This window comes from Zophobas morio, unplaced genomic scaffold (genome assembly GCF_036711695.1).
Source record: "Zophobas morio isolate AGI-343-1 ecotype UQ-CSIRO unplaced genomic scaffold, CSIRO_AGI_Zmor_V1 ptg000008l, whole genome shotgun sequence".
Taxonomy (NCBI): domain Eukaryota; kingdom Metazoa; phylum Arthropoda; class Insecta; order Coleoptera; family Tenebrionidae; genus Zophobas; species Zophobas morio.
In genome coordinates, this window is record NW_026972113.1 from 6101817 (window position 1) to 6125648 (window position 23832).

The 23832-nt window shown below is 34.1% G+C and overlaps 1 protein-coding gene across 1 annotated transcript; it reads right to left on the minus strand.

Annotated features, from left to right (window-relative positions):
* Positions 1–1250: 1250 nt before the first annotated feature.
* On the minus strand, positions 1251–23252 carry LOC135125155 (neuroendocrine convertase 1-like). The gene is made up of 7 exons (XM_064050529.1): positions 22903–23252; positions 3028–3282; positions 2832–2978; positions 2121–2773; positions 1851–2069; positions 1504–1804; positions 1251–1457 (listed from the first exon to the last, which is right to left on the minus strand). The coding sequence occupies exons 1-7, from the start codon at positions 23047–23049 to the stop codon at positions 1287–1289; spliced, it is 1893 nt and encodes a 630-aa protein (XP_063906599.1). The 5' UTR covers positions 23050–23252; the 3' UTR covers positions 1251–1286.
* Between the last annotated feature and the right edge of the window lie 580 nt (positions 23253–23832).

Sequence of the window (23832 nt, forward strand, 5' to 3'; positions counted from 1 at the left end):
CTAACAAAAATTGAAAACTAGACGGTGCTTTACAATTTTTCAAACTTTGAAAAGACTAACAAAAATTGAAAACTAGAAAAAATGCAAAAATACATGAAAATTTGATAAATCAAAGAACGAAAAATTGAAAAACCGGAAACTAAAAAAATCGAAACTTGCAAGAAACGAAAAATTGCAAGATCGGAAATCCAAAAATTCGGAAATTTGAAAACTAGACAACTTGAAAACGAAAAACTGTAAAAATCGATAAGTTAACTACAAAATCGAAGCACTGAAAAATTCAAGAGTTCATAAATAGAAACTTTGAAAAACTCGAAACAAATTCGTTAGAGGCTCACATTAGAAATATAATCAACAGATTTGTTCGAACTGATAGTGTCAACAAAGGGAAATCTATTGGAGGACTTTCAGTATCTGAGGAAGTTGTTGATAATTTAAGACGACTCGAGAAAAATCCGCAAACATTTTTGACAAGATTATCTCGGCAGTCAGGTGTTCCTTTTGTAACATGAAATTGACGAAAGAATGTTAAAGAACATTTTTGAAACTAATAAGAGAGTGAACATGCCTTCAAGCAATTGGTGAACATTTTCAAAATTTACTGTGATATTTAACAACAATAAATTTGTTTATGTTTATTGCAATTCATTAGTTTTATTTGTTAATAAGATATGAAGTATTTAGGCAACCAGTTATACAGATGCGAATCCTTGGACATTTAGTAATGCCCATATAAAATGAAATCCTGTATCATTATATATCATTCAATAATGATGATATATCATTTACCACAAATCGGTATTTTCTTATACAAATTTTTCAATTTAAACATGTTTAAAGTTTCATGTTGTGAAAAGAATCTGGGAAAATGAAACATTAAATAATTGAGAACGTCATTGCAAAATCGAAATATCGAAAACATTTAAATATATATTTTTTTTAATTAGCACGTAGGTTGGATGTAATATTGGTTGCATACTTCCAATACACTGATGGTGTATTTTCAGTGTAAAAAAAATGTAGTTGTAAATATGGTGTCAGCAGTGGGATCGATAAATATTCGACTTTGCATATAAAATGGCTTATTAAAACAATTTGATTAAAGAGAGATTTTTATTAGAAATCTTTGGTATTGTGAGACAGATCACCTCAATAATTCACAATTAACGACTGATGATACAACAAACAAGGACAGAAACATTACAATTTGTGCATGCAAGTGGTAACTGTTAACTAAGTACAAGAATAAATACTTTTCTTTAAATTCGGTTTATTAATGTTTTTCCTTAAACAAAATTACTATAATACTCGTCATAAGCTCCAAATGTGTTGTGGACCCTGTTATAATCCAGATTGTAATTTCGAGCTCCATTCTTCATGTACGCCGGAACCTCTCTAGTACCATGAAGGTCCAAAACAGCCTCCGTCACTAACCCAACATTGCCTTCTGGTCCCACCTGAAACACAAACTTAACCCTCGCCAAACCTCAATTTAGCGCTTACTTCATCTGAGACAGAAATCGTCCATAAACCTTCAGCCACTTCCCCCCACGTCATCACAGACATGAACGTCCACCCGTTGAATCCCGATTTCGAGTTATCCAGTTTTCGAGGAGCCAGCATTTGGACTCGCGTTCCGGAAGGAGAAGTCAAATACACTTCGAGCACACCTCTGATCGGGTACTCAATCGTCAGAGTTAACTCTACATGTTCCAAGAACTTGACTTCGTTGTTGGTGTTTTGGCACCCGGTGGTGTGTATTTGGATCAAAGCTGGATTAGTATAACTAACAGTTTCGTTAATTCTACAAAGAATCAGTTAACTTAGGACGAAAATTTGGCTTTACGTACTCGTGCGTTGTGGTTACTGTGCAAACCCGTTGTTCCGGGACTGTGGTCCAATTAACTGCAGCTTTGACCAATCCGAAGGCGTTCATCAACCCAAAACCGAAGCGAGTGTTGAAGTAGAAACCAGCAGCGTTCTGTTGCCACCCTAAATTGTCTACAAGAGGGGCAACCTCAGAGGTCCAGATGATCAAGTGTTGCACGTCTCGCCAAGTCAAGTTGGGGCTAAAGTTAACAAAATAGAGGTTTTGGGGCTAGATGGAGTAAGATACTGACTTGACTTCTAGAGCTAGAGCTATAATTCCTGCTGCTAGAGGAGCAGACGCAGATGTTCCGGTGTGTTTTATGGTACATTCGTTGTGTAAATCAGTGGTTGCAATCATTTGGTCTTTGTAGGCGCCGGAAGAGTACGTCACGGCTAGGGTGGACGCACACTCTTCTCCATACCACGGAAACTCCCCTTTCTGGGAGGCACTCCCGATGGAAATCGTGTATGGGCTTGCCAAATACCCATCACAATTACAATTGTCTCCTTTGCTTCCCCCATTTCCGGACGCCCACACGAAAATATTTCCTTTCCCGTTTCTTCCTTCTGTGATTCCTCTTTCCAGAGCTTCTTTGGCGAGTCGGCCGGGTCCATCCACAGTTTTACCATCGTCGTTGGGTCCCCAAGAAGCGCTATAAATATCAACAAGACGATGGGCGTACCCAAGAGCGGTACCTTCCACTCGATCCGTCACGATTCCGTCTAGGAGTTTCACTCCCCCGATTTTGGAATTGTAGGCTATTCCTACCCCACACTTGCCGTTGTTGGCAGTCATGGCAACTTCTCCAGCGCATCGAGTACCATGACTGTTGAATTTGCTATGGTCGTACCGCGGAAATGGGTCGTAGTCTTCTTCGTTGCAGTCGAAACTAATTTCTGGGTCCTAAATAAATAATAATAATAATAGTAAGTCAACTGAGTGGTGTGATGGAGTGACTTACGTAGTTATCCCTTAAGTCGTCATGGGTGTATTCTATACCATCGTCTAAGATGCTGATACGTATACCCTTGCCTGTAATTCCTCGTTTGTAGAGTGGGAGGACGTTTAAGTCCAGCTTGGGGAGGTCGGAGCGAGATCTGGTGTCTTGCTACGGGTCAAAATGGATTGTTAATTGAACTCATATGGGTAGTACTTACCAAGTACCACTCCTGTGTCCACAGTTCATCATTAAAAGGCTTTCCTTTTGGGTACAGAGGTTTCTTATAAATCTTCTGACGAAAAAAATAATCTATCAAATCCCTTTTCGTTCTAATTTTCTGACTCTGAGTTTCGGCCCAAATCACCCTATTGTCTTCAGACAGCCGCTTCGTCAAGTCCATTCCTCTCTTGCGGTAGCCCGAATGTACCTTCTCTACCGGTATGAAAACGTAAGTATTTTCAAAACCCATCACCTACAACACAATTTAAAAATCAATGTTCCAATTTTAGAACGAATATTGGGGCTGTTTTGTTCAATTCCACGCCAATTAATCCGAACTTGTTTGTTCATTACGTTTTTGCGCTGTAAACATCCTCCAGCCGGTTTTTTATCCCGAAAACAATGTACATCACAACTACAAGACTCGATAAAATTGACTGGTTGGTTTATAGTTGCGTCATATTCGAGCTTGTGTTTTTGTTTCGCGAAAAGTCATTTTCGTGTCATGGTTTTGTCAAAATTCTAGTGATGGATTATTATCTTCCGCTAAAAGATGATAATTTAGGGTCGGCTTTTCTCTCGTGCGTGCTTATCGAAACTGCGGTCATCATACTAACTGTGGTGGTACTCGTAAGTTGAAAAAGAAATAGGTTTTGGTTGGTGGAGACTTAAAAAATGTTTCTTAGAAGTTTCTTTGCGGGGATTTCTTGCTGCATGAAAGAGGGACGGGAGTGGAGAGCTTCTTTTTCGTGTTACATCCAAATGGTAGGTGTATTTTTTATAACTCTTTTACACATATTTTTGTAGATGTGATATTTTTTCGTTACGAAAATTTTAAGCTTAGGTATTAATATAAAAATATTATTATTATTAACTTTGCCGAAAACTAAAAATTTTTACTTCAGTGCAAAAAAATAGAATAGAAAGATTCTGTTAGGTAAGATGGTAACAAAGAAGACACAGGTGAAGCGGAAACACAAGGAACTAAAGAAATGTATAATGTTAAAATGGGATTAAACGCTAACAGTTATTTTTGAAATACATTGTGTCTACCAAATTCGTTTAGTCAGCATAATTATTTCATTCAATGATTCATTAATGGTGTATTAAATTTGAAACTAGTTATCAGTGACGATTTTATGAATCAATTATTTATATGATTACTTATTTGAATAATTGTTGCATAAGTAGAGTTGGTTCGAAATGAGTTTTCATTTGCAAACGTGTAATTATAAATTATTCATTTCATTTTATTGAAACTGTTATGTCCATCATACGGAACACTTGTTTGGTAACAAATATTGAAGCGGAAATTACTTCTGCATCTTTTTATATATTTCAAAGCACGATTCTGGAAGAACAATTGGAGTTATCGAAGAAATGAAAACGGATATGACTTCTACGGTTTGAAAAATACAAGAAAATGTATTAAGTGAAATTTCGAAAATTTTGTTGAAAATTAGTCAAAAATTGGTCATATTTTGCATATTTTTATATATTTCAAAGGGCGGTTCTGGAAGAACCATTGGAGTTATCGAAGAAATAAAAGCGGAATTGACTTCTGCGTCCCGAAAACTACAAGAAAATGTATTAAGTTAAATTTCGAAAATTTTGTTGAAAATTAGACGAAAATTAGCCATATTTTGCATATTTTTATATGTTTCAAAAGACGATTCTGGAAGAACCATTTTAGTTATCGGAGAAATGAAAGCGGAAATGACTTCTGCGACTCGAAAACTACAAGAAAATGTATTAAATGAAATTTCGAAAATTTTGTTGAAAATTAGTCAAAAATTGGTCATATTTTGCATATTTTTATATTTTTCAAAGGAGGATTCTGGAAAAACCATTGGAGTTAGCGAAGAAATGAAAGCGGAAATGACTTTTGCGACCCGAAAAGTACAAGAAAATGTATTTAGTGAAATTTTGAAAATTTCGTTGAAAATTAGTCAAAAATTGGTTATATTTTGCACATTTTTATATTTTTCAAAGGGCGATTCTGGAAGAACCATTGGAGTTAGCGAAGAAATGAAAGCGGAAATGACTTCTGCGACCCGAAAAGTACAAGAAAATGTATTTAGTGAAATTTTGAAAATTTCGTTGAAAATTGGTCGAAAATTAGGCGTATTTTGCATATTTTTGAACAACTGAAAGGACGATTCTGGAAAAACAATTGGAGCTATCGAAGAAATGAAAGCGGAAATAACTTCTGCAATCTGAAATCCACAAGAAAATGAATTAAGTAAAATTTCAAAAATTTTGTTGAAAATTAGTCAAGAAATGGTCATATTTAGCATATTTATTTATTTGAAAGGGGGATTCTGGAAGAACCATTGGAGTTATCGAAGAAACGAAAGCGGCAATGACTTCCGGGGTCCGAAATCTACAAGAAAATGTATTAAGTGAAATTTCGAAAATTTTGTTGAAATTTAGTCAAAAAATGGTCATATTTTGCATTTTTTTATATATTTCAAAGGACGATTCTGAAAGAACAATTGGAGTTATCGAAGAAATGAAAGCGGATATGACTTCTACGGTTTGAAAACTACAAGAAAATGTATTAAGTGAAATTTCGAAAATTTTGTTGAAAATTAGTCAAAAATTGGTCATATTTTGCATATTTTTATATATTTCAAAGCGCGGTTCTGGAAGAACCATTGGAATTATCGAAGAAATGAAAGCGGAATTGACTTCTGCGTCCCGAAAACTACAAGAAAATGTATTAAATGCAATTTCGAAAATTTTGTTGAAAATTAGTCAAAAATTGGCAATATTTTGCATATTTTTATATATTTCAATGGACGATTCTGGAAAAACCATTGGAGTTATCGAAGAAATGAAAGCGGAAATAACTTCTGCGACCCGAAAATTACAAGAAAATGTATTAAGTAAAATTTTGAAAATTTTGTTGAAAATTAGTCAAAAATTGGTCGTATTTTGCATATTGTTATATATTTCAAAGGACGATTCTGGAAGAACCATTGGAGTTATCGAAGAAATGAAAGCGGAAATGACTTCTGCGGCCCGAGAACTACAAGAAAATGTATTAAGTAAAATTTCCAGAATTTTGTTGAAAATTAGTCAAAAATTAGTCATATTTTGCATATTTTTATATATTTCAAAGGGCGATTCTAGAAGAACCATTGGAGTTATCGAAGTAAAGAAAGCGGAAATGACTTCTGCGACCCGAAAACTATAAGAAAATCTATTAATTAAAATTTCGAAAATTTTGTTGCAAATTAGTCAAAAATTGGTCATATTGTGCATATTTTTATATATTTCAAAGGGCAATTCTGGAAGTTATCGAAGAAATGAAAGCGGAAATGACTTCGGCGACCCTAAAAGTACAAGAAAATGCATTAAGTGAAACTTCGAAAATTTTGTTGAAAATTAGTCAAAAATTGGCATATTTTTATATTTTAAAAGGGCGATTCTGGAAAACCATTGGAGTTATCGAAGAAATAAAAGCGGAAATGACTTCTGCGGCCCGAAAACGACAAGAAAATACACAAAGTGAAATTTCGAAAATTTTGTTGAAAATTAACCAAAAATTGGTCATATTTTGCATATTTTTATGTATTTCAATGGACGATTCTGGAAGAATCATTGGAGTTATCAACGAAATGAAAGCGGAAATGACTTCGACGGCCAGAAATCTACAAGAAAATGTATTAAGTGAAATTTCGAAAATTTTGTTCAAAATTAGTCAAAAATTGGTCATGTTTTGCATATATTTATATATTTCAAAGGGCGATTTTGGAAGAACCATTGGAGTTATCGAAGAAACGAAAGCGGAAATGACTTCTGCGACCGGAAAAGTACAAGAAAATGTATTAAGTGAAATTTCGAAAATTTCGTTGAAAATTAGTCGAAAATTGGTCGTATTTTGCATATTTTTATATATTTCAAAGGGCGATTCTAGAAGAACCATTGGAGTTATCGAAGTAAAGAAAGCGGAAATGACTTCTGCGACCCGAAAACTATAAGAAAATCTATTAATTAAAATTTCGAAAATTTTGTTGCAAGTTAGTGAAAAATTGGTCATATTGTGCATATTTTTATATATTTCAAAGGGCAATTTTGGAAGTTATCGAAGAAATAAAAGCGGAAATGACTTCTGCGGCCCGAAAATGACAAGAAAATACACAAAGTGAAATTTCGAAAATTTTGTTGAAAATTTGTCAAAAATTGGCCATATTTTGCATATTTTTATATATTTCAAAGGACGATTCTGGAAGAACCATTGGAGTTATCGAAGAAATGAAAGCAGATATGACTTCAAGGACTCGAAAATTACAGGAAAATATAAATTAAGTGAAATTTCGCAAATTTTGTTAAAAATTAGTCAAAAATTGGTCATATTTTGCATATTTTTATATTTTTCAAAGAACCATTCTGGAAGAACCATTGGAGTTATGGAAGAAACGAAAGCGGAAATGACTTCTGCCATCCGAAAACTGCAAGAAAATGTATTAAGTGAAATTTCGAAAATTTTGCTGACAATTGGTCTAAAATTGGTACTACTTTGCATACTTATATATATTTCAAAGGGCCATTCTGGAAGAACCATTGGAGTTATCGAAGAAATGAAAGCGGATATGACTTCAGCGGCTCGAAAACTACAAGAAAATGTATTAAGTAAAACTTCGGAAATTTTGTGAAAATGTGTCAAAAATTGGTCATATTTTGCATATTTTTATATATTTCAAAGGGCGATTCTGGAAGAACCATTGGAGTTATCGAAGAAATGGAAGCGGATATGACTTCTGCGGCTTGAAAACTATAAGAAAATGTATTAAGTGAAATTTCGAAAATTTTGTTGAAAATTAGTCGAAAATTAGCCATATTTTGCATATTTTTATTATTTCAACACACGATTCTGGAAGAACCATTCGAGTTATCGAAGAAATGATAGCGAATATGACTTCTGATGCTCGAAAACTACAAGAAAATGTATTAAGTAAAATTTCGAAAATTTTGTGAAAATTAGTCGAAAATTGGCCATATGTTGCATATTTTTATTTATTTCAAAGGACGATTCTGGAAGAACCATTGGAGTTATCGAAGAAACGAAAGCGGAAATGACTTCTGCGACCCGGAAAGTACAAGAAAATGTATTAACTGAAATTTCGAAAATTTTGTTGAAAATTAGTCGAAAATTGGCCATATTTTGCATATTTTTATATATTTCAAAGGGCGAGTCTGGAAAAACCATTGGAGTTATCGAAGAAACGAAAGCCTAAATGACTTCTGCGACCCTAGAAGTACAAGAAAATGTATTAAGTGAAATTTCGAAAATTTTGTTGAAAATTAGTCGAAAATTGGTCGTATTTTGTATATTTTTATATATTTCAAAGGACTATTCTGGGAGAACCGTTGGAGTTATCGAAGAAACGAAAGCGGAAATGACTTCTGCGACCTGAAAAGTACAAGAAAATGTATTAAGTAAAATTTCGAAAATTTTGTTGAAAATTAGTAAAAAATTGGTCATATTTCGCATATTTTTATATATTTCAAAGGACGATTCGGGAAGAACAATTGGAGTTATCCAAGAAACGAAAGCGGAAATGACTTCTACGACCCGAAAAGTACAAGACGATGTTTTAAGTGAAATTTCGAAAATTTTGTTGAAAATTGGTCGAAAATTTTGCAAAAGCCCAGAAGTAAAAAATCGGAAAACCGACAAATCCAAAAATCAAAACGTCGAAAAATTCAAAGACTGAGACATCGAGAAATTAAGAAATCAGGAGTTGAAAGGCGAGCAGCAAAGTTAAAAATTGAAAAATTGATAAATCGAGAAATTGAACAATCAAAAATAGATTAATTGAGAAATCGGAAAACTAAAAATTTAGCAACGTCAAAATTTGAAAAATTAAGAAATTGAATTACTGAAGAACTGAAAAATAAAAAATCGAAAAACCTAAAATTAAAAAATTCATAAAATTGAAAAATTGAAATATAGAAGAACTGAAAACTAGAGAAATCGAAAAACCTAGAATTTTAAAAATTGAAAAAAGAGACAAAGCAGACAAACATGAAAAAAACGAGTGAACTAGCGATGAAAATAACCAGATATTTTCCTTCAAAATCTCTACACATAATAATTTGAGCAGATTCAAATGCTCACATTTCTAAAAGGAAGAAAGAGCCATCACCCTGTCAAAATACACAATATTAAGTCGCAAAGGACCAAAAATGTTCGTAAAACATTTTCGTGGTTCGTAATCGCAGCCAACATCTGCACTCGCGATCCCTCACGTCGCCCACCATCGGACCCAGCAGGTGGCACCCATATCCCACCGCATGTTAAATCGCGCAATGACGCTTCCGCTATTTATAAATTCGAGTAGCGCATTCCAGGTGGGGGGTGCATTATCGTTCGGTGATCTATTTTTAGGGGTGGCACGTGCCCGTTTTGATCACACCCTCCTCGATTTCTGTGAGCCTGGTATCGGACGTCTAGATTCGCGCGGTCTTTCGACGACGCTCACCAAATCGATCGGCGGCGTCGGCCGGCGTCAGGACGCCCGCGAGTGGGGGAGAGACACAATAGACGCGCACGTGTGCGATCTGACAGGCGAACAAAGGGGAGAGAAAGTCGCCGGATTTCCGAAGACGACGGCGGGCGTCGCAGAGCAAAAGGTTTTGATTATATGTTGATTTTTTTACAAAAAATTGTAAAAAAATTGGGAATAATATTTAAACAAAAATGGAAATACGTACAACGAAAATTTCTATTCATTAGGGTATTTTAAAAGTAATATTCCTATTTAAAAAATTGACTAGTAATCCTGACTGAGTATATCATAGATAATAAGTAATAACATATTGTGTCATGACATCTTTGTTTAAAATTTTACGTTACAGTTACGTATTATAATTTTGCTGTCAATTTAGTTGTCTCCAACAAAGTGCATATATGGAAACAGATATTTAATTTGTTTTCACTGTCATGCTGCTCGTCTTTAACTGTTTGCGCAACAATTGTTATGTAATTGTTTGTACAATTATCTCTGTTCAGGTAAACCAGATGTGAAATGCTTTGAAATGTTAATTTTATTATTCGTCATTAAACAGTGCGCATTATTTAATTTTTTATCCCGAAATGAATGATTTGTTTCCTAATTTGTGGATAAACATCACGATTATCATAATCAAACCACTGAGATGTTCATATATCGGCCGGGTAACATATTATGTAATCGAGTCATCCTTGGAACTCAAATCGTAGCCCATTTTTTAACAAAATTTTAATAGAATTTAATTAATAGTCGAGAATATTCCTATTGATTCACCCCAACGTATCCATACATATTTTACTAGATTTATAAATATGTATGATCGTTGTTCAGGATCACCGATACTGTGAGGTGTAGTAATAGAAAATAAAATAATTTCAAGTTGACCTGATACCACAAAAATAACGTTTCCGTCTGTTTGTCGGTCCGTCTTTCTGGTGGATGATTATCTACAATTTGGCACCAATTGTCGGTCGACTCAACAAATTTTAACTAATTTTTGGAAAATTTTTGAAAATTTTAAATTCACTTTTCGTGTTTATTAAAACATCCTGACGGCGATTTTAGACTTGTAACTGCTGGAAGATTATCTACAATTTGACACGAACTTTCGGTCGATTGAACCAATTTTAACAATTCTTTTAGAAAATTTTTGGAAATTTTGATGTCATTTTTCGTGTTTATTGGAACAGATATCCTGACGGCGATTTCAGATTTGTAATTGGAGGAAAATTATCTAAAATTTGACACCAACTTTCGGTCGATTTAACCAATTTCAGGCATTTTTTTTGGAAAATTTTTGAAAATTTTGAATTCACTTTTCATGTTTATTGGAAGAGATACCCTGACAGAGATTTTATATTTGTAACTGGTCGAAAATTATCTACAATTTGACAGCAATTTTCGGTCGATTGAATTGATTTTAACCATTTTTTTGGAAAATTTTTGAAAATTTTGGATTCACTTTACATGTTTATTGGATCTGTAATTAGCGGAAGATTATCTAAAATTTGACCACAACTTTCGATCGATTCAACGAATTTTAACCATTTTTTTGGAAAATTTTTATGTCACTTTTAGTGTTTATTGGAACGGATATGCTGAGGGCGATTTGAGATTTGTAACTAGCCGAAGATTATCTAAAATTTGACACCAACTTTCGGTGGATTCCACCAATTTCAAGCATTTTTTTGGAAATTTTTTGAAAATTTTGAATTCACTTTTCGTGTTTATTTGAACAGATATCCTGACGGCGATTTTATGTTTGTAACTGGTCGGAGATTATTTACAATTTAACACAAATTTTCGGCCGATTATATTGATTTTAACCAATTTTTTTGGAAAATTTTTGAAAATTTTGATGTCACTTTTCGTGTTTATTGGAGCAGATATGCGGACGGCGATTTCAGATTTGTCACTAGGGGAAGATTATCCAAAATTTGACCACAACTTTCGATCGATTCAACGAATTTTAACCATTTTTTTGGAAAATGTTTGAAAATTTTTAATCCACTTTTCAAATTTATTGGAACAGATATCATGACGGCGACTCCCGATTTGTAATTGACGAAAAATTATCTGCAGTTTGATACCAATTTTTGGCCGATTGAACAAATTTTTACCATATTTTTGGAAAATTTTCGATAATTTGAAATTCCCTTTTCGTAATTATTGGAACGGATTTCACGACCGCGATTTCAGATTTGCAACTGGCGAAAGATTGTCTACAATTTGACACCAATTTTCAGTCGATTGAGTTCACTTTAACCATTTTTTTGAAAAATTTTTGAAAATTTTGAATTCACTTTTCATGTTTATTGGAAGAAATATCTTGACAGAAATTTTATATTTCTAACTGGACGAAGATTATCTACAATTTTCGGTCGATTGAATTGATTTTAACCATTTTTTGGATTTTTTTTTTAATTTTGATGTCTCTTTTCGTGTTTACTACAACAGATAAGCTGACGGCAAATTCAGATTTGTAAATAGCGGAAGATTATCTAAAACTTGATACAACTTTCGAACGATTCGTTCAATTTCAACCATTTTTTTGGAAAATTTTTGAAAATGTTTAATACACTTTTCAAATTTATTGGAACAGATATTTTGATGGCGACTTCGGATTTGTAATTGACGGAAAATGATCTGCAACTTGACACCAATTTTTGGTCGATTGAACAAATTTTTACCATATTTTTGGATAATTTTCGATAATTTTGAATTCTCTTTTCGTAATTATTGGAACGGATTTCACGATCGCGATTTGTGATTTGCATCTGACAAAAGATTTTCTACAATTTGACACCAATTTTCAGTCAATTGAACCAATTTTATGCATTTTTTTGAAAAATTTTTGATAATTTTGATGTCAGTTTTTGTGTTTATTTGAACAGATATGCTGAGGGCGATTTGAGATTTGTAACTATCCGTAGATTATCTAAAAATTCGACACCAACTTTCGGTGGATTCAACCAATTTCAAGCTTTTTTTTGGAAATTTTTTGAAAATTTTGAATTCACTTTTCGTGTTTATTTGAACAGATATCCTGACGGCGATTTTATGTATGGTCGGAGATTATTTACAATTTGACACCAATTTTCGGCCGATTATATTGATTTTAACCAATTTTTTTGGAAAATTTTTGAAAATTTTGACGTTACTTCTCGTGTTTATTGGAGCAAATATGCGGACGGCAATTTCAGATTTGTAACTAGCGGAAGATTATCTAAAATTTGACCACAATTTTCGATCGATTCAACGAATTTTAACCATTTTTTTGGAAAATGTTTGAAAATTTGTAATCCACTTTTCAAATTTATTGGAACAGATATCGTGACGGCGACTCCAGATTTGTAATTGACGGAAAATTATTGGCAATTTGACACCAATTTTTGGTCGATTGAACAAATTTTAACCATATTTTTGGAAAATTTTTGAAAATTTTGAATTCCCTTTTCGTAATTATTGGAACAGATTTCACGTCCGGGATTTCAGATTTGCAACTGGTGAAAGATTGTCTACAATTTGACACCAATTTTCAGTCGATTGAACCAATTTTACCTATTTTTTGGAAAATTTTTGAAAATTTGGATGTCACTTTGGTGTTTATTGCTACAGATATGCTAAGGCCAATTTCAGATTTGTAACTAGTGGAAGTTTATCTAAAATTTTACACCAACTTTCGGTGGATGCAACTAATTTCAAGCATTATTTTTGGAAAATTTTTAAAAATTTTGAATTCACTTTTCGTATTTATTTCAACAGATAACCTGACGGCGATGTTATATTTGTAACTGATCGGAGATTATTTACAATTTGACACCAATTTTCGGATGATTATATTGATTTTAACCATTTTCTTGGAAAATTTTTGAAAATTTTTGTGACTTTTAGTGTTTATTGGAACAGACATGCTGAGGGCGGTTTGAGATTTGTAACTAGCCGAAGATTATCCACAATTTGACACCAATTTTCAGTCGATTGAGTTCACTTTCACCATTTTTTTGAAAAATTTTTGAAAATTTTGAATTCACTTTTCATGTTTATTGGAAGAGATATCTTGACAGAGGTTTTATATTTCTAACTGGACGAAGATTATCTACAATTTTCGGTCGATTGAATTGATTTTAACCATTTTTTGGAATTTTTTTTTAATTTTGATGTCTCTTTTCGTGTTTACTATAAGAGATAAGCTGACAGCGAATTCAGATTTGTAACTAGCGGAAGATTATCTAAAATTTGACACCAACTTTCGGTGAATTCAACCAATTTCAAGCATTTTTTTTTTTTAATTTTTGAAAATTTTGAATTCACTTTTCGTGTTTATTGGAACAGATATCCTACGCCGATTTTATATTTGTAACTGGTCGGAGATTATTTACAATTTGACACCAATTTTCGGTCGATTATATCGATTTTAACCATTTTTTTGAAAAATTTTTGAAAATTTTGGTGTCACTTTTCTTGTTTATTGGAGCAGATGTGCAGACGGCGATTTCAGATTTGTAACTAGCGGAAGATTATCTAAAATTTGACACCAACTTTCGCTCGATTGAACCAATTTCAGCCATCTTTTTTGAAAATTTTTGAAAATTTTGGATTCACTTTTCATGTTTATTGAAACTGATATCTTGACGGCGATTTCAGATCGGTACCTAGCGGAAGATTATCTAAAATTTGACCACAACTTTCGATCGATTCTACGAATTTTAACCATTTTTTGGAAAATTTTTGAAAATTTTGAATCCACTTTTCATATTTATTAGAACAGACATTGTGACGGCGACTTCGGATTTGTAATTGACGGAAAATTATCTGCAATTGGACACCAATTTTTGGTCGATTGAAAAAATTTTAACCATATTTTTGGAAAATTTTTGAAAATTTTAACCAAATTTTTGGAAATTTTTTTAAAATTTTGAATTCTCTTTTCGTAATTAGTAAAACAGAGTTCGCGACCGGAATTTTAGATTTGCAACTAGAGAGATTTGATACCAATTTTCAGTCGGCTGAAACAGTTTTAACCATTTCTTTGGAAAATTTTTGAAAATTTTATAATCACTTTTCGTATTTATTCGAACAGATATTGTGACGGCGACTTCAGATTTACAACTGGCGGAAAGTTGTTTACAATTTGACACCAATTTTCAGTCGATTAAACCAGTTTTAATAATTTTTTTTGAAAATTTTTAATTCACTTTCCGCGTTTATTAGAACAGATATCCTGATGGCGATTTCAGATTTGTCACTAGTGGAAGATTATCTAAAATTTGACACCAACTTTCAATCCATTGAACCAATTTCAACCATTTTTTTGGAAAATTTTTTAAAATTTTGGATTCACTTTTCATGTTTATTGAAACAGATATTTTGACGGCGATTTCAGATCGGTACCTAGCGGAAGATTATCTAAAATTTGACCACAACTTTCGATCAGTTCTACGAATTTTAACCATTTTTTGGAAAATTTTTGAAAATTTTGAATCCACTTTTCATATTAGACTGTGACTAGTACCTCCCATATTGTTTTTTCTCCAAATAAAATTTCGCAGATAACTTTCGACCAATTTTTTTTAGTTAATAAATGACACTTGACTTTTCATATCTAATAAGTAATAAACTAAGCTCACATCCGTATCAACACCTCTATCGCCAACGAACTTAATTAACTCAGTAAAGTTGACGTCGTTCGCCTTATCTCCAACAAAAACGCTTTCCCCACTTCTACGAATACCAGCTTTTAACTCCCAACCTGTATCATTACTGATTATCAATTCAATAAACCGAACCGCGTTAATAGACGAGTTTATTTGCTCTCCACTTTTATTGGCTCTCCATATGGTGTGCATTCATCATTAATTCCACCTACATGTTTTACACATAATATTTATATTCTGCCGCTTCAACAAGCCTGCCAAGAGGTAATCAATTATCTGCCGGTCGAAATAATCTGCTATGCAGCAATCGCTACGACCACAAACGAAACAATGTCGTGCTTTTTCAGACTCGTTCGTCGTTGCACATTAATGTGTCCATTCTGTCTGCACTTTGAGCGTCCTCGGCTTTCGGATTAAAATGAAGCTTTACTTGTGTTCACCTCAACTTGCGCTTGGATGGGGCTTTAATTAATATGTTGTGGCATGGTTTGTAAATAATAGTGTTGGTGATTGAATTAGAACTAGTGGAAATTAAATGCGGCTGCTATTTAGACACAAAGGATGGAATTCCGGGCGGATCACGCTTAATTAGCACTAGATAACAGTTTCGGATTGAATCGATAAAATACGTCGCTTTTTTTAATTAACAATTGTGAAAAAAATATTCGTTAAACAGTGCTTTCTAGCTGTTTGAAACGTGACGTCTGGATATGTTTTTCTGTCACAGAAATATCGATGAAAAAAGCTGGCCAATTTCGTTATCTAAATCACCAGATTTTTGACTAAACTTACATTAATTTTCGTCGGTCCAATACTTAATCCGTCTACGCAGACGCAGACAGGGATATCGAAAAGGAAAATCGGCATTTTCGTGTTTTATCAGCTGTGAAAATCTGAGCCTTAATAGAATAAACATTTACTAATCATTTTTTAATGACGTCATCAAGTTTCTGGAGGGGATGAATATTTTTATTATTATTATCATTATTCGAACATCTTATTCCTCGTTTCGCGTCTTTTATGTCTCATTTCGCATATATCCTTTCTTATTTCGCACATCTCATTTCTTATTTCGCGCCTCCCCTTTCACATTTCACAATTCACATTTCGCATTTCGCATTTCGCACTTCGCATTTCTCATTTCTTCCAATTTCTCATTTCGCATCTAGGATTTCACATTTCTAATTTCTTGTCGTTTCTCATTTTGCATTTTATGTTTCTAATTTTCCATTTCGCATTTCGTAGTTTTTTTCTCATTCCTCATTTTTTCTCATTTTCATTTCCTCTTTCAGTATTTCTAGTTTCTCCTAATTTCTCATTTCGCATCTCGTATCTAGTAGTCCTTATTTCTTCTATTTCGCATTTCATTTTTTCTCATTTCTTCCCCTTTTTCGTTTCCACTTTTAGCATTTCGCATTTCTCATTTCACATTCGCATTTCGTATTTCTCATTTCACACTTCGTATTTCTCATTTCTCATTTCGAATTTCGCATTTTTCATTTCTTGCAGTTTCTCATTGCTCATTTCGCATTTCTCATTTTATATCGTTTGTCATTTCTTCTCCTTTCATTTCCTCTTTTTGCATTTCGCATTTTTCATTTCTTGCAGTTTCTCATTGCTCATTTCGCATTTCTCATTTTATATCGTTTGTCATTTCTTCTCCTTTCATTTCCTCTTTTTGCATTTCGCATTTCCCATCTCGGGTTTAGCGTCTTAGGAGCTCCCGACGTTTTATCTTTAAAAGACAGTTCAAAGAATGTTACCTCTTGAAGTTCTATATTAAAAGAGTTTAGAGAGTTTCAGGGACTTCCGAGATTTTATTTCTTGAAATGGTTTAAAGAATCTCAGTGGTCTCAGACGTTTAATTTTCTAAAAGATTTTTAATAACCTCAAGGCTCCTGACGTTTTATTCTTAAAATGGTTTAAAGAATGTCAGAGGCTCCCGAAGTTTGATCTTTAAAAGACAGTTGAAAGAATCTCAGGGTTCCCGACGTTGTATTCTTGAAATGGTTTAACGAATCTCAGGGCACCCAGACGTTTTATTTTCCAAATTGTTTAAAGAATCTCAGGGCTCCTGACGTTATATCTTTAAAATGGTTTCAAGAATCTTAGGGGCTCCTGACATTGGATCTTTAAAAGACAGTTTAAAGAATCTCAGGGCTCCCAACGTTTTATTCATGAAATGGTTTAAAGAATCTCAGGGGTCCCAGACGGTTTATTTTCCAAATTCTTTGAAGTATGTCAGGGCCCCTGACGTTTTATTCTTGAAATGGTTTAAAAAATATCAGGGGTCCCAGACGTTTCATTTTCCAAAAGATTTTTAATAATCTCAAGGCTCTTGAAGTTCTATTCTTAAAATAGTTTAAGGAATCTCAGAGACTCCCGACGTTTGATCTTTAAAAGACAGTTTAAAGAATCTCAGGGTTTCAGACGTTTTATTCTTGAAACGGTTTAAAGAATCTCAGGGCTCCCAACGTTTTATTCATGGAATGGTTTATATAATCTCAGGGGCTTCTGACATTTGATGTTTAAAAAACACTTTAAAGAATCTCAGGATTCCCGACGTTTTATTTTTGAAATGGTTTAAAGAATCTCAGGGCTCCCGGATGTTTTATTTTCCAAATAGTTTAAAGAATCTCAGGGACTCCTGATATTTAATCTTGAAAAGACAGTTTAAAGAATCTCAGAATTCCCGACGGTTTATTCTTGAAATGGTTTAAAGAATTTCAGAGCTCCCAACGTTTTATTCATGGAATGGTTTAAATAATCTCAGGGGCTTCTGACATTTGATGTTTAAAAAACAGTTTAAAGAATCTCAGGGTTTCAGACGTTTTATTTTTGAAATGGTTTAAAGAATCTCAGGGCTGCCGGATGTTTTATTTTCCAAATAGTTTAAAGAATCTCAGGGACTCCTGATATTTAATCTTTAAAAGACAGTTTAAAGAATCTCAGGATTCCCGACGTTTTATTCTTGAAATGGTTTAAAGAATCTCAGAGCTCCCAACGTTTTATTCATGGAATGGTTTAAAGAATCTCAGGGCACCCAGACGTTTTATTTTCCAAATTGTTTAAAGAATCTCAGGGCTCCTGACGTTATATCTTTAAAATGGTTGCAAGAATCTTAGGGGCTCCTGACATTTGATCTTTAAAAGACAGTTTAAAGAATCTCAGGGTTCCCGACGTTTTATTCTTGAAATGGTTTAAAAAATCTCATGGTTCCCAACGTTTTATTCATGAAATGGTTTAAAGAATCTCAGGGGTCCCAGATGTTTTATTTTCCAAATTGTTTAAAGAATCTCAGGGCTCCTGACGTTTTATTCCTGAAATGGTTTAAAGAATCTCAGGGGTCCCAGACGTTTCATTTTCCAAAAGATTTTTAATAATCTCAAGACTCCTGACATTTTATGCTTAAAATGGTTTAAAGAATCTCAGAGGCTCCCGACAATTGATCTTTAAAAGACAGTTTAAAGAATCTCAGAGTTCCCGACGTTTTATTCTTGAAATGGTTTAAAGAATCTCAGGGCTCCCGACGTTTTATTCTTGAAATGGTTTAAAGAATCTCAGGGCTCCCAACGTTTTATTCATGAAATGGTTTAAAGAATCTCAGGGGTCCCAGACGTTTCATTTTCCAAAAGATTTTTTATAATCTCAAGACTCCTGACGTTTTATGCTTAAAATGGTTTAAAGAATCTCAGAGGCTCCCGACATTTGATCTTTAAAAGACAGTTTAAAGAATCTCAGAGTTCCCGACGTTTCATTCTTGAAATGGTTTAAAGAATCTCAGGGCTCCCAACGTTTTATTCATGAAATGGTTTAAAGAATCTCAGGGGTCCCAGACGTTTCATTTTCCAAAAGATTTTTTATAATCTCAAGACTCCTGACGTTTTATTCTTAAAATGGTTTAATGAATCACAGAGGCTCCTGATGTGTGATCTTTAAAAGACAGTTTAAAGAATCTCAGGGTTCCCGACCATTTATTCTTGAAATGGTTTAAAGAATCTCAGGGCCCCTAGACGTTTTATTTTCCAAATTGTTTAAAGAATCTCAGGGCTCCTGACGTTTTATTCGTAAAATAGTTTAAAGAATCTCAGGGTTCCCTACGTTTTATTCTTGAAATGGTTTAAAGAATCTCAGGGCTCCCAACGTTTTATTCATGAAATGGTTTAAAGAATCTCAGGGGTCCCAGAGGTTTCATTTTCCAAAAGATTTTTTATAATCTCAAGACTCCTGACGTTTTATTCTTAAAATGATTTAAAGAATCTCAGGGCTCCTGATATTTGATCTTTAAAAGACAATTTAAAGTATCTCAGGATTCCCGACGTTTTGTTCCTTACATGGTTTAAAGAATCTCAGGGGCTCCCAACGTTTTATTCATGAAATGGTTTAAAGAATCTCAGAGGTCCCAAACATTTTATTTTCCAAATTGTTTAAAGAATCTCAGGGTTCCCGACGCTTCATTCTTGAAATTGTTTAAAGAATCTCAGGGCTCCCAGACGTTTTATTTTCCAAATTGTTTAAAGAATCTCAGAGCTCCTGACGTTTTATTCTTGAAATGGTTTAAAGAATCTCAGGGCTCCCAACGTTTTATTCATGGAATGGTTTAAAGAATCTCAGGGGCTCCTGACATTTGATCTTTAAAAGACAGTTTAAAGCATCTCAGGATTCTCGACGTTTTGTTCTTTACATGGTTTAAAGAATCTCAGGGGCTCCCAACGTTTTATTCATGAAATGGTTTAAAAAATCTCAGAGGTCCCAAACGTTTAATTTTCCAAATTGTTTAAAGAATCTCAGGATTAACGACGTTTTATTTTTGAAATGGTTTAAAAAATCTCAAGGCTCCCAGACGTTTTATTTTCCAAATTGTTTAAAGATTCTCAGGGCTCCTGACGTTTTATTCTTAAAATGGTTTAAAAAATCTCAGGGGCTCCTGATATTTAATCTTTAAAAGACAGTGGATACCCGACGTTTTATTTTTGAAGTGGTTTAAAGAATCTCAGGGCTCCCAAACGTTTTATTTTCTAATTTGTTTAAAGAATCTCAAGGCTCCTGACGTTCTATTCTTAAAATGGTTTAAAGAATCCCAGGGGCTCCTGACATTTGATCTTTAAAAGACAGTTTAAAGAATCTCAGGGTTCCCGACGTTTTATTCTTTACATGGTTTAAAGAATCTCACGGGCTTCCAACGTTTTATTAATGAAATGGTTTAAAAAATCTCAGAGGTCCCAAACATTTAATTTTCCAAATTGTTTAAAGAATCTCAGGGTTCCCGACGTTTTATTCTTGAAATGGTTTAAAGATTCTCAGGGCTCCCAGACGTTTTATTTTCCAAATTGTTTAAAGAATCTCAGGGCTCCTGACGTTTTATTCTTGAAATGGTTTAAAGAATCTCAGGGCTCCCAGACGTTTCATTCATGGAATGGTTTAAAGAATCTCAGGGGCTCCTGACATTTGATCTTTAAAAGACAGTTTAAGGAATCTCAGGATTCCCGACGTTTTATTTTTGAAATGGTTTAAAAAATCTCAGGGCTCCCAGACGTTTTATTTTCCAAATTGTTTAAAGAAACTCAAGGCTCCTGACGTTGTATTCTTAAAATGGTTTAAAGAATCTCAGGGGCTCTTGATATTTTTTAATCTTTAAAAGCAGTTTAAAGAATCTCAGGGTTCCCGACGTCTTATTCTTGAAATGGCTTATAGAATCTCCGGGCTCCCAACGTTTTATTCATCGAATGGTTTAAAGAATCCCAGGGGCTCCTGACATTTGATCTTTAAAGGACAGTTTAAAGAATGTCAGGGTTCCCGACGTTTTATTCTTATGAAATGGTTTAAAGAATCTCAGGGCTCCCAAACGTTTTATTTTCCAAATTGTTTAAAGAATCTCAGGGCTCCTGACGTTTTATTCTTAAAATGGTTTAAAGAATCTCAGGGGCTCTTGATATTTTTTAATATTTAAAAGACAGTTTAAAGAATCTCAGGATTCCCGACGTTTTATTCTTGAAATGGTTTAAAGATTCTCAGGGTTCCCGACGTTTCATTCTTGAAATAGTTTAAAGAATCTCAGGGCTCCCAGACGTTTTATTTTCCAAATTGTTTAAAGAATCTCAGGGCTCCTGACGTTGTATTCTTAAAGTGGTTTAAAGAATCTCAGGGGCTCTTGATATTTTTTAATTTTTAAAAGACAGTTTAAAGAATCTCAGGATCCCCGACGTTTTATTCTTGAAATGGTATAAAGATTCTCAAGGTTCCCGACGTTTTATTCTTGAAATGGTTTAAAGAATCTCAGGGCTCCCAACGTTTTATTCATGGAATGGTTTAAAGAATCTCAGGGGCTCCTGACATTTGATCTTTAAAAGACAGTTTAAAGAATCTCAGGGTTCCCGACGATTTATTCTTGAAATGGTTTAAAGAATCTCAGGGCTCCCAGAAGTTTTATTTTCCAAATTGTTTAAAGAATCTCAGGGCTCCTGACGTTTTATTCTTAAAATGGTTTAAAAAATCTCAGGGGCTCCTGTTATTTGATCTTTAAAAGACAATTTAAAGAATCTCAGGGTTCCCGACGTTTTATTCTTTACATGGTTTAAAGAATCTCAGGGGCTCCCAACGTTTTATTCTTAAAATGGTTTAAAGAATCTCAGGGCTCCTGATATTTGATCTTTAAAAGACAATTTAAAGTATCTCAGGATTCCCGACGTTTTGTTCTTTACATGGTTTAAAAAATCTCAAAGGTCCCAAACGTTTTATTTTCCAAATTGTTTAAAGAATCTCAGGGTTCCCGACGTTTTATTCTTGAAATGGTTTAAAGATTCTCAGGGCTCCCAGACGTTTTATTTTCCAAATTGTTTAAAGAATCTCAGGGCTCCTGACGTTTTATTCTTGAAATGGTTTAAAGAATCTCAGGGCTCCCAACGTTTTATTCATGGAATGGTTTAAAGAATCTCAGGGGCTCCTGACATTTGATCTTTAAAAGACAGTTTAAAGCATCTCAGGGTTCCCGACGTTTTATTCTTGAAATGGTTTAAAGAATGTCAGGGCTCCCAGACGTTTTATTTTCCAAATTGTTTAAAGAATCTCAGGGTTCCCGACGTTTTATTCTTGAAATGGTTTAAAGAATCTCAGGGCCCCCGACGTCTCAACTCGCATTTCGCATCTGTCATTTCGCACTATTTATTTCTTATTTCTCATTTCTTCCAATTTCTCATTAATCATCTCATTTCTCGTTTCGCACTTCCCATTTCGCATTACTCATTTCGCGTTTGTCATTTCTCATCTCATATTTCGCATATTTCATTTCGGGTTCTTCATTTCGCATTATTATTTCACATTTCTTTTAATTTCCCATTACTGATCACAATTCTCACAGACCGCACGATCAAACTCGTCACTACAATGAAGTATAGGTAGACACAAAATTATTGGTTTATTATTAGGTTTTTATTAAAAAAATAAATAAATATTTAATATTTTTCTCTTCTTAATATGTGTAGTTACTATCGCACGCAAAATTATTGGCGAGGGACATTAGATTGCTCCGCCTCCTCACTACGGGTTTCCATAATCCCAAACAATTAGACAGAATAAAGTGGACAAGAATCAAAATTTCCTAGTTCGATTACAGAATTATTATATGTAATAATAAATAATGGCTACAAAAGCATTCAAAAAATAGAAGCAGCGGCAACCCCTTCCTGAAGTACTCACCGGCCCTTTCAGCAAGTGCCCCGTTTCCTCCGCCAGGACCATCGCCTCCTGCAGCCCGCCCACGATCCTCACCACCAACTCCTCCTGCGACGCGCTCGCCAGCCAAAAACCGCAAACCACGAATTTCAACGCAAAAAGTAGGTGCATAGCGCGCTGCAAGCTGCAATCTAAGCGGGCGGAACGAGCAATTAGCGCGACTGTGGACCTGAAACTGTAACTAACAGTAACAGCGATAGATACCCCACCTCCGACACGGCCAATAACAAACAAAAACAATCAGGCGTATCTTTCAAATCAACAGGATAACAGGATTAAAGGATTCGCTGTTCACTGGGTTGATGTTTTACGAGGACTGCAAGACTTAGATTTATTTATTGGCGCTGGGAGAGCGTAATGAGGGAAAACTGCATCCCGCTTTGGGTGCAGACCTGGAGGCTGAGCGTGGAGACGCGATATTGGAATTGAGGGAAATGCAGGAAAAGGTGATAACAGGTGAAGCGCAAGGTTGATAATCTGTTTAAGCCAAGTGTGCAGGTGAAGCGCTTACTTACTGAAATTAAATTTTTTCTTGAGTTGGTTTGGGTTCAAAGTGATCAAAAACATGACTATCTTAGGAAAAAATTCGGTTGTTGACGTTTTTGATTGTTTATTATTTTTAGAGTGAAACTGATACAGAAATACGGAATTAATGGTGGAAGTTTCTTTGCACACCCACGAGATTGCCAGGTTTAGTTAGATGTAGAACTAATTGCTAAGAAGTCTATTTTATTGCACGATCGCCTGTAAACGCGCAGTTAAAACGGAAATACTCGGAAATTTGATGGAGCTTTATGGTTGGTTTTACTTGCATTAAAATTTATTTCATGGAAAAACATGCACTTTCCACTAATATTTTAATACTGAAAGTTGTTAAAAACTTAAAATTTTCTT